Source organism: Ranitomeya imitator, chromosome 4 (genome assembly GCF_032444005.1).
Source record: "Ranitomeya imitator isolate aRanImi1 chromosome 4, aRanImi1.pri, whole genome shotgun sequence".
NCBI lineage: Eukaryota > Metazoa > Chordata > Amphibia > Anura > Dendrobatidae > Ranitomeya > Ranitomeya imitator.
In genome coordinates, this window is record NC_091285.1 from 429296727 (window position 1) to 429308544 (window position 11818).

Here is an 11818-nt window from a genome sequence, read left to right on the forward strand (position 1 = left end):
ATCACCGTCGACGAGCAATTATTTCCATTTAGAGGTCATACTAAATTTACCCAGTATATACCTTCAAAACCAGCTAAATATGGCATAAAGATTTTCTGGGCTTGTGACTCATCAAATGCCTACCCTTTACAAGGTCAGCTCTACACTGGGAAACCAACTGATGGTCCTCGACAAGTAAACATTGGAGAACGAACAGTATTGGACCTAGTGAGCTCGTATAAAGGCTCTGGAAGAAATGTCACCACCGATAACTTCTTTACAACCATGGAACTAGCTAAGGTATTGAACTCCTGGAACATGACACTAGTTGGTACAGTGAGAAAAAACAAAAGGTTCCTACCTAACAACATGCAGCCTGCCAAAGAAAGGCCTGTATACTCGACAAATTTTGCCTACAATCATGATGCAACAGTCTGTTCATATGTACCAAAGAAGAACAAATCAGTCGTGCTTCTATCATCTATGCACATGACGGGAGAAGTTGAAGAGACACTAGCAGCCAAGCCAGAGATAATAAAATACTACAACATAACAAAAGGTGGCGTTGATGTTATGGATAAAATGTTGGGAGAGTACACTGTGAAACGACGAACATCACGTTGGACTTTGGCATTTTTCTACAATATGATTGATGTCAGTGGGTTAGCATCCTACATCATCTACAGAGAACACAATCCAAGCTTCAGGGCAAAGGATCAACGAAGAAAGTTCCTGAAAGATCTCGCAAATCAGCTGTGTATGATTGCAATTGAAGATCGTAGTACAAACAAAATGATAATGAGAAACCATTTTCTTCGAGGTGCAGTAGAAATGGTGCTTGGACGATGCATTGTGGTAGCATCGCAGCCAGCAGCTGGCCCCAAAATACCTCATGGTAGTCATGGACCCTCCCCTGTTGTTGGTAGTTGCTATGTCTGCAGAGACCTGAGGCGAAAACAACGCAAGACTAGAAAGTCTTGTGTGGTTTGTGTGAAACCCATTTGCGATGAACACTCTGTAGCAAAGCCAACATGCATTACTTGCAAAGAAAATCAATAAAAAAAAGTTTCTTACATTTTCTTTTATAATGTAAATGAACAGTTTTTTACTTGTTTATAATAGTTAAATAGCATTATCATTAAAAAAAAATTTATGCTTTTTCCCTTGCATTATCTTCATTCAAAATATATGAGGTACATTTGTACCTATGCAGCTTGTTATGGATGCAAAAAGATCTCGACCCCTTATCTCGGAAGCGGGTGGAGATATTTTATTGAAATTTGGCCAATATATTCTGGACCAAAAATGTAGAGATGTCACGAAATTTCAGCCCTCTACGTCTTTTCAAAAAAAAGTTATTGCAATTTTAAAACGGAATAGTTACAATTGTACCTATTCAGCCGGATAAGGGTTAAGGGTGCTACAGGCCATAGTCCCTCCCTAAGGAAGCTTACATCTCTGTAATTCTCTCGTCGTGCTGTCATGGGAGTCCGAGTAAAGCATTAAGCTACTTACTGGTAGCGGCATTTCTCGGAGGCCCATGACAGCACCCTTAGTTCCCTCCCTATTCACTGGGGGTTGCACTTCCTATAAATGTATATATTTCACAATACGATACCAGTCCCAATAGATGTCTGATATTTTGTATATAATCTGTATATAGTGTATATTTTTGTGTACTACTAACCGCGGTAGTCCTCTCAAGACTCTGAAATACAACTGAGGCAAGGGAGAGGTACCACCCTTTTGTATCTGTAGGTTTCCTGTTCCTAATGGGCGGATCCCCTCTCTCGTCGTGCTGTCATGGGCCTCCGAGAAATGCCGCTACCAGTAAGTAGCTTAATGCTTTTTTTCTACCTAAAGGGAATCTGTCAGTAAACTGCCCATATGGGCATGTATGTCATGGAAAGTTGAATAAAATGATACCTTGATATGTGTTCTTATGTCTAATTGCAGAGAATTCCACATTGCTGGTGCTATTTCACAACAACAGAGCCAACCTTTCAGCCAATCATTGTCTCTCTATTGCACGCCTTGTTTCCTTCACCCTCCATTGCATGTACAGTCCTCAGTGTTGCCCATTTCTTTGTGCTTCTTCTAAAGATCTTGAACAGCACATTTTGAACCCCAGTCTGCTTTGAAATCTTTTGCTTGGGAGATACCTTGCTGATGCAGTATAACTACCTTATGTATTGTTGCTGTGTTCAGCTTTGCCATGATGTGTGACCTGTGACAGAGTTTGCCTTTTTCTCACCCAGTTTTAAGTTTTCTTTACAAGTGTTTCAGTTATGATTAATTATCAGCATATCAACAAAGAGCAGAAAACTAAATCAAAATCCATATTTGGTGCAAACTCTTTTGTTGATTCACTTTGCATTTTCTTAGTTGATTAAAAAAAAGATATTAACACTTTTTTTTTAAACGTTTTTTGCTGTATTTTTCCTGACGTGACTAACACTTGCACAATACTGCAGATATATATATATATGAGATCAATGTAATTTCATGCTTATTGTCTATGGGTTACTGGTGATGAAAGGGTAAAGGTTTCATGGCATTATGTGGTCATGTGGCGGCAAATGTGAATAATTGATGAAAACAATGGAAAGATTGAGCATCAGATAGCTGTGCATGATTGATATAGTCTAACAGCCCACAGCTACACTCATGCTCAGTCTAAACTCTTACATTAGCTCACGGCCCTCCCTTGACTGCAGGCAATTCGGCCTCAACACGGCCAAAAAAGCTTTTAAACCTCAGCCCAGAATGGGAAAGCAGAGTCTTTCCGTCTCATTGTCAGCTCTGATTGTCATCAGGATGCAGAGAAGTTGGAGGCAGTGGTTTTGGGTCATTTAAAGTAGAGAAAATGTTGAACAGAAAACATCTGTTTATTTCACCTGTAAACCGCAGAGTGATGTAGGAGCCATGCATGTCCCCAAAGGACTGTGGGGTATATGGCTCTCTGGGAAACGCGAACATTCCTGAAACTCTGCAGCTTTTCACAGTTGATAAACCACAAGACAAGTGGGTAACGCTCTGTTACCAGTACCCAAATCACAAGCATCAAAGCACTTAAAGTCGATAAACCACAGGCATTGCTGATAATACTTATTTACCAGCACCACGCTCCTGATGCTTAGTAATGGGGGCTGTCACGTAACAAAAGACAAATCAAGCATGCCACATAATAAGTAGGGTGGCCAGTTTACCGCTGATTTTGTAGCATTTAGGTAATATCTAGAAACTGGACACCCAGATGTGATAAGCAACGATGTCTTTTTATTTAATTTGGCCTTTTTGTTACTTCGTTCCATCTTTGCACTAAACGCCTTACCGTTTTCCTTAATTTGTATATTGGAAATATTGCCACAGATGACTATTGAATATTGTATTCCTCATCATATTGACTGCTGATCAATTTAGACCAACCGTTTTCTTGTTTTTATTTGTTTAGTTTGTTTTTCTTTTTGATTGATCCTCTTAGTGACAGAGCCAATTTGGTAATTAATGACCAGGCCAATTTTTACAATTCTGACCACTGTCACTTTATGTGGTTATAACTCTGGAACGCTTCAACGCATCCCACTGATTCTGAGATTGTTTTTTTTTTCGTGACATATTGTACTTCATGTTAGTGGTAAAATATCTTCGATATAACTTGTCTTTATTTATGATAAAAATGGAAAGTTGGCAAAAATTTTTGCAATTTTCAAACTTTTAATTTCTGTACTCTTAAATCAGAGAGTGGTGTCACACAAAATAGTTAATAAATAACATTTCCCACATGTCTACTTTACTTTTCTTTACATCAGCACAATTTTGGAAACATAATCTTTTTTTTTTTTGTTAGGACGATATAAGAGTTAAAATTTGACCAGCGATTTTTCTCATTTTTCCAACAAAATTTACAAAACCATTTTTTTTTAGGGACCACCTCACATTTGAAGTGAGTTTGGGGGTCAATATAACAGAAAATACCCAAAATTGATACCATTCTAAAAACTGCACCCCTTAAGGTGCGCAAAACCTCATTCAAGAAGTTTATTAACCCAGGTGCTTCATGAGAACTAAAGCAATGCGGAAGGAAAAAATGAACATTTTACTTTTTTCACAAACATTTACTTTGGAACCAATATTTTTTATTTTCACAAGGGTATCAGGAGAAAATGGACAAAGAAATTTGTTGTGCTATTTCTCCTGAGTTAGTCGATACTCCATATATGGGGGAAAGCCACTATTTTGGTGCATGGCAGGGCTGAGAAGGGAGGGAGCACCGTTTACTTTTTGAACGCAAAATTGGCTGGAATCAGTGGTGGGCCCCATGTCGTTTTTGGAGACCCCCTGATGTACCTAAACAGTGGAACCCCCCCAATTCTAATCAAACCATAACCCCAACACACCCCTAACCTTAACCCCTTCATGACCCAGCCTATTTTGACCTTAAAGACCTGGCGGTTCTGAGATTGTTTTTTCGTGACATATTGGGCTTCATGTTAGTGGTAAATTTAAGTCGATAATTTTTGCATTTATTTGTGAAAAAAATGGAAATTTGGCTAAAATTTTGAAAATTTAGCAATTTTCAAATGTTGAACTTTTATACTTTTAAACGAGAGAGTTGTGTGACACAAAATAGTTTAATAAATAACATTACCCACATGTCTACTTTACATCAGCACAATTTTGGAACCCAATTTTTTTTTTGCTAGGAAGTTATAAGGGTTAAAATTTGACCAGCGATTTCTCATTTTTACAGCAAAATTTACAAAACCATTTTGTTTAGGGACCACCTTACATTTGAAGTCAGTTTGAGGGTCTATATGGCTGAAAATTACCAAAAGTGACACCATTCTAAAAACTGCACACCTCAAGGTACTCAAAACCACATTCAAGAAGTTTATTAACCCTTCAGGTGCTTCACAGCAGCAGAAGCAACATGGAACATGGTACACCGACACCCCATATGTGGGGGGGGGGGGGGAACCACTGTTTGGGCGCACGACAGGGCTCGGAAGGGAAGGAGCGCCATTTGACTTTTTCAATGACAAATTGGCTCCAATCTTTAGCGGACACCATGTCACATTTGGAGAGCCCCTGTGTGCCTAAACATTGGAGCTTCCCCACATGTGACCCCATTTTGGAAACTAGACCTCCCAAGGAACTAATCTAGATGTGTGGTGACCACTTTAAACCCTCAAGTGCTTCACAGAAGTTTATAACGCAGAGCCGTGAAAATAAAAAATCATTTTTCTTTCCTCAAAAATTATTTTTTAGCCCACAATTTTTTATTTTCACAAGAGTAACAGGAGAAATTGGACCTGAAAAGTTGTTGTACAGTTTGTCCTGAGTACGCTGATACCCTATATGTGGGGGTAAACCACTGTTTGGGCACACGTCGGGGCTCGGAAGGGAAGTAGTGACTTTTGAAATGCAGACTTGATGTAATGGTCTGCGGGCGTCACGTTGCGTTTGCAGAGCCCCTGATGTGCCTAAACAGTAGAAACCCCCCCACAAGTGACCACATTTTGGAAACTAGACCCCCAAGGAACTTATCTAGATGTGTGGTGAGCACTTTGAACCCCCAAGTGCTTCACAGAAGTTTACAACGCAGAGCCGTGAAAATAAAAATCATTTTTCTTTCCTCACAAATGATGTTTTAGCAAGCAATTTTTTATTTTCACAAGGGTAACAGGAGAAATTGGACCCCAATAATTGTTGCCCAGTTTGTCCTGAGTATGCTGGTACCCCATAAGTGGGGGTAAACCACTGTTTGGGCGCATGTCGGAGCTCGGAAGGGAGGGAGCACCATTTGACTTTTTGAATGCAAGATTGACTGGAATCAATGGTGGTGCCATGTTGCGTTTGGAGACCCCTGATGTGCCGTAAAAGTGGAAACCCCTCTATTCTAACTCCAACACACCCCTAACCCTAATCCCAACTCTAGCTATAACCCTAATCCTAACCCCAACACACCCCTAACCACAATCCTAACCCTAATCCTAACCCCAACACACCCCTAACCCTAACCATAACCCTAACCACAACCTAATCTTAACCCTATTTCCAACCCTAGCCCTAATTCCAACCCTAAGGCTATGTGCCCACGTTGTGGATTTGTGTGAGATTTTTCCCGCACCATTTTTGAAAAATCCGCAGGTAAAAGGCACTGCATTTTACCTGTGGATTTACCGCGGATTTCCAGTGTTTTTTGTGCAGTTTTCACATGTGGATTCCTATTGAGGAACAGCTGTAAAATGCTGCGGAATACGCACAAAGAATTGACATGCTGCAGAAAATACAACACAGCGTTTCCGCGCGGTATTTTACACACCATGGGCACAGCGGATTTGGTTTTCCACAGGTTTACATGGTACTGTAAACCTGATGGAAAACTGCTACGAATCCGCAGCGGACAATCCGCTGCGGATCCGCAGCCAAATCCGCTGCAGATCCGCAGCCAAATCCGCACCGTGTGCACATTGCCTAATTCTAACCCTAACCCTAGTTCTAACCCTAATTCTAGCCGTAACCCTAACCCTAAGGCCAGGTTCACACTGCGATAGCAGCAGCCCATTCAGCACATACGCTAACGGGCTGCTGCTAGTGCAAGTGCCGACGTTTGCATCGCGCTAGCGCAGATAGAGCATCCGCTAGCTCTATCTGCGCTAGCAGTGACGGACCCGGAAACGCTGCAGCTCGCGTCTCCGGGTCCGTCATTCAATGACGGAACATCCCTAGCGCACGCCCATTGTGGGCGTGCGCTAGTGATGCGTCCGACATTGCTGTCAATGGTGGCCGTAACGGACTACGTTACACCGCGTTTATGCCGCGGTGTAACGTAGTCCGTCTAATGGACTGCTTAGACGCAGTGTGAACCAACCCTAGTGGGGCAAAGAAAAAAATAATAATTTTTCTTTATTTTATTATTGTCCCTACCTATGGGGGTGATAAAGGGGGGTTTATTTATTACTTTTTTTTATTTTGATCGCTGTGATAGATTCTATCACAGCGATCAAAATGTACCTGTAACGAATCTGCCGGCCGGCAGATTCGGCGGGCGCACTGCGCATGTGCCTGCCATATTAGAAGATGTTGGCGCTCATCGAACAGACGGACGGACACCAGAAGGGACACAGGTCGGTAAGTATGAGGGGGGGGGTGATAGTGTGATCGGACAGCGGGGCGGGGAGCGGACAGGAGAGCGGAGGGGAGCGGGGGACACTAGATGACAGGACGGAGGACCGGAGGGGAGGAGATCGGTGGGGGGGGGGGGGCAGATTGCGATCTCCAGCCATGGCTGATGCTATTGCAGCATCGGCCATGGCTGGATTGTAATATTTCACCAATTTTCATTGGTGAAATATTACTATCGCTCTGATTGAAAGTGAAAGTGAAACACCACTTTCAACAGCCAATCAGAGCCATCGTAGCCACGGGGGGGGGGGGGTACAACTCCCCCTGTCCCTGCAGGCCAGGTGAAATTACAGTTAACCTTTTCACCCGGTCTGCAGGAGCGCAATCCGACCATGACGCATATGCTGCGTCACAGGTCGGATTGGCACAGGTTTTCATGGCGCATACGGTGCGTCAAAGGTCGGGAAGGGGTTAATCCCAACTGCCAAAACCCTTTGTAGCAATGCTGACAACTGCAGATAACAAGTATCAACCTATTCTAACTGATTTTATGTCTTGTGTGAAAACTGCACTATTTCAAATTGCTGTTTTTGTTTTTTTTTGTTATTAGATTTCAGGTTTTATATACTAAAATTGGTAACCGCTATCAAAAGATTGACTGGTCCATTGAGACCTGGGGACTATGTAGCACATGTAGAATTTATAAACTGACAACAAACAAAAACAAAATAGTGTGCACTAACGCGGCGAAAAAAGGGCAATTAGACCAGACTAGCAAAGTTGCTAACAATGTTCCTGAAAAGATTGAGCGCTTCCAGATTTCTTCAAAAGATACCGTAAGTCAAGGTTTTGCTCTTGACGAGCTCTCACTATGGTCTGTTTTAGCAGGAAAAAAGAGCAAATTTCCTTTCACTTGGTCAAAAGATGTCCTATTTGTGCTATTTAGCAAGGGGCTATTGTTTACAAGGTGATAATGCAGAGCAACCGAAAAACATGTCCCCAAATAATCATGTGAGCCCACCTCCCTTACCTCCATCCAAGACCTGAACTTTACTACATACAAAATATTATTTATCAGCCGTGCAATTTTGCAGCGTGGATATATGATGTGGATAATTCTGCTTCTAAAAGCTTAATCTGTAAAAGTAGGACCTAGCTTTTTGCAAACTATTAATTTGGTAAGAAGGGGACAAAGCTGCTTACATGTTTTTCTTTGAAAGTCACAAATGGGGGGGAAGAGAAAAATTTTACATGAAAATTGTTTAAAAAAGTATATTTGAAAGGGTGTTTCACTAATGTGATATTGGTCACCGATCTTTGGGGTAGGTGCTGACGGTCAAATCAGTGGTGGGCCAACACCCAATTATACAAGTAAATAGGAACTGCTCTGCAGTATTGGGCACTACACAGTTGACTAGGCTCCCCAATTGTTTACATCCAGCTGCCATCAAAGCAAAGAACAGTTGATCAGTGAGGGGTGCCAGGTGCCAGAACCCCTCTGATATCCAAGGATCGGTCATCAGTATCATTGTCCTAAAGCAAAACAAACATTTAATACTAAAAAAACTAATTTAAGTAATAATTAGTACATCATTGTCTGATTAAACGTTTTACTTTGCAGAAGTGATCATGAAGGACGACATGAACAATTATATCACTCAGTATTATAATGAAGCCAGTAGTGGTAAGTTTGCATTTTTGTGTCATAAGGCTTTTAGTACATCTGAATTTAGTATTTCTAGTCTCATATCGCATATACTATTATTACAAGTGAAATCCCAGTTTGATTCCAAGGCCATGTTCACATGATTAGTATTTGGTCAGTATTTTACCTCCGTATCTGCAAGCCAAAACCAGGAGTGGGGGATAAATACAGAAGTGGTGACGTTTTTCTATTATACTTTTCCTCTGATTGTTCCACTCCTGATTTTGGCTTACAGATACTGATGTAAAATACTGAACATGTGAACATAGCCTATAGAGAAAAGCCCCTGTGGTTTGGACAACAGGGCTGTAAGCACACTGTTTCTTCCTGAAAATGAACCTTCTTGACAAAGGAGCCTCTGTGCCCTGAAAGTGTGTCAATATCATTTTGGGGGGCATAAAAGTATTTGTCACACTGTGTCTGCCAGTGGTCACATGACATTATGTCATGTAAGCGCTGTAGCCTATCCAGTACTACTGACTTATGTCACTTGACCGCTGGGAGTTATCGGTGCCAAAATTATTGAAAGGGGTTCTCTTCTGTGGGTTGGGTTTTTATTTTTGTTTGTTTCTGACTGCCATCACACTAGCAGTATTTGGTCAGTATTTTACATCAGTATTTGTAAGCCAAAACCAGGAGTGGGTGATAAATGCAGAAGTGGTGCATATGTTTCTATTATACTTTTCCTCTATTTGTTCCACTCCTGGTTTTGGCTTACAAATACTGATGTAAAATACTGACTAAATACTGCTAGTGTGACGGCAGCCTTTATCTGTGTCACTTTAGCTTCTAAAAGAGTGTTGTCCTGTGGTAGTCAACCTCTTAAAGGCCCCTTTCTCATGTCCATTTTTTGTGTCCGTATGTGGTCCGTTTTTTTAAGGGCCGCAAATAAGGACACGTACACCCATTGTATTCAATGGTGGTGCGCACATGTCAGCTTTTTAACTCGTACCGTGTCAATGTGAAAAACCTGCAGACATGTGAGTTCTTTTTAATAAGAATCATGGACAAAATACGTGCTGCACACGTGCACACTGATGGCCCGTACCAGCACCTGGGATGAAGCTGCACAGTTCACGCTGTTTCCAGGCGCCGGCTGCTAAAGGCAGCTCTCATCAGTGTCTCCTCATCTCCCAGCAGGTCCAGGCGACAGTGGTGGGAGTTGTATTGAGCACCCTCTGTGTACAGCCTGTGTAAAATTTAAGAATTAACTTAAAATAAAATTGTGTGGGCTGTATCCTAATTTTCATAACCAGCAGAGGCAAAACCCACAGCTGAGGTACAAGAAAGGGGGCAATCTCCCCAAACCTTCCCAGGCTATTAATAACAGCTCACAGCTGTTTGCTTAGCCTGGTGAATTTACGAGGACCCCAGAAAAAAAAGACTGTCCCCTATAAATTCAAACCCACAAAGGCTAAACAGACAGCTGTGGGCTGATATTAACAGCCTGGGAAGGGGCCAGAGATAATGCCCCACGTCCTCCCAGGCTACCAACATCAGCTTTCAGCCGCCCCAGAAATGGGCCACCAGTTCGGCTTAAAGTATACAATCATGGCCATTTAATTCACCTTGATCCCTCTCAGGGATATGACAATATCCACAAATATTCAGAGTCCACGTCCAGGACAGGAGCTGATGATAGTGATACTGCCGACGTCTTATTTTATGTGTTTCCTGCAGAAAGTGGCGTACCTGGGACGTGTATAATCACTACAGCAGCTATTGATGTCCATCATCACCCCAACATATCATCTGACCTGTACTCTGCAGAGGTCCCACTCAATCTAGAACAGGCCAGCAACTCCAGCAGTCTTACCTCGGTGAGTGTATCCAGATCTCCAGAGAGCTCAGAAACACTCGCACAGAGTATTAGCAGCCAAGTATTCTGCTCCTCCACAGACTGCAGCACCAGAGAGGAATCCACAGAATACTGTCCTCTGGCTCAGAACACCAGAAACCGAGTGAATAAAACCGTGGTACAGGAACTGTTGTCTTCCCTTTCTGACGACTCGTCCTTCATTCAGAAAGGGTTGAATACAGCCAACTTACACCTCCGCAATCCTGTAGGGTTACACGCAGGAAGCCCTAGACATGGGCTAAACATCTACAACAGGGTGAATCGGGAGGGCTTTGCTGTGTTTCATGACAGGTCAGTGGTTCCACTCAATCTCCCTCTTCTAGAGAGTAAACCTATAGATACAGAGCTAAAATGAAGCCGAGCCTTAGATTTATACCTCCTCAGTGAAATGCTCAGCATTAGAATCCTTCAAGCCAACAGCCATTTATGACGCTATTGAAATTCCGAGCATCGATCGGAACTAAACATGACATTTACTCAGCGATCATCCAGTCCAATGCGATTCCAGTAACTGTGATACCGTTCTGAAGCCAAACGGGATTCGTGTTCATAAGAAGCATAGATTCATTATCTCAGGAGATAGAAGAAATCCCTAAATACAAATTTGCTGCTGGACCTCACACTAGAGTTTACAAGACTGATTCATTACCGCATGCATTTGTGTACAACGGACTATGGAACAACAGGACACACTACACAGGAATATCTGGTGAGCAGGTATGGCCGCATAGCTGAAATACTTCCTTTACGCCTCACTACAGATTTTGTACAAATGCTGCAATATTTTCTAATTCACATTGACATTTTGGCAGTTCTTAGAAATGCAAGTAATAAAGTGACCTGTACAAGTACATAGACTTGTTTTTTTTTTTTTCAACATTATCCACTTCTATTTGAAGATCATTGGTTCACAACCATTACAATGTTATTCAGCTCGTGTTAGCGGAAACTCCGTTTTAATTAATTAATCTTAATTTCAAATCTAAAACCAGTGAATGTGTATCACTCCTGTGCTCGTGTGATGCCAGTACAGTCCCAAATGCATAAATACATCAAAAACGCCTTAAAATGGCTTGGAAATAGAGCCAAATGCTGACAACTAAGGGCTCGTGCACACGACAGATAGCACTCGTACCTCTCATACT

General features: G+C 41.9%; 1 protein-coding gene across 3 annotated transcripts in view; it reads left to right on the top strand.

The window, feature by feature from the left end:
• Positions 1–11524, top strand: part of TMEM266 (transmembrane protein 266) — a 64512-nt gene extending 52988 nt beyond the window's left edge. For all 3 annotated transcript variants that reach the window (XM_069765530.1, XM_069765531.1, XM_069765532.1), the window contains 2 exons: positions 8732–8794; positions 10496–11524. In XM_069765530.1, the coding sequence (XP_069621631.1) occupies positions 8732–8794; positions 10496–11028 (596 nt within the window). In that variant the 3' untranslated portion in view covers positions 11029–11524. The remainder of the gene's footprint in view (positions 1–8731; positions 8795–10495) is intronic.
• Positions 11525–11818: the final 294 nt, after the last annotated feature.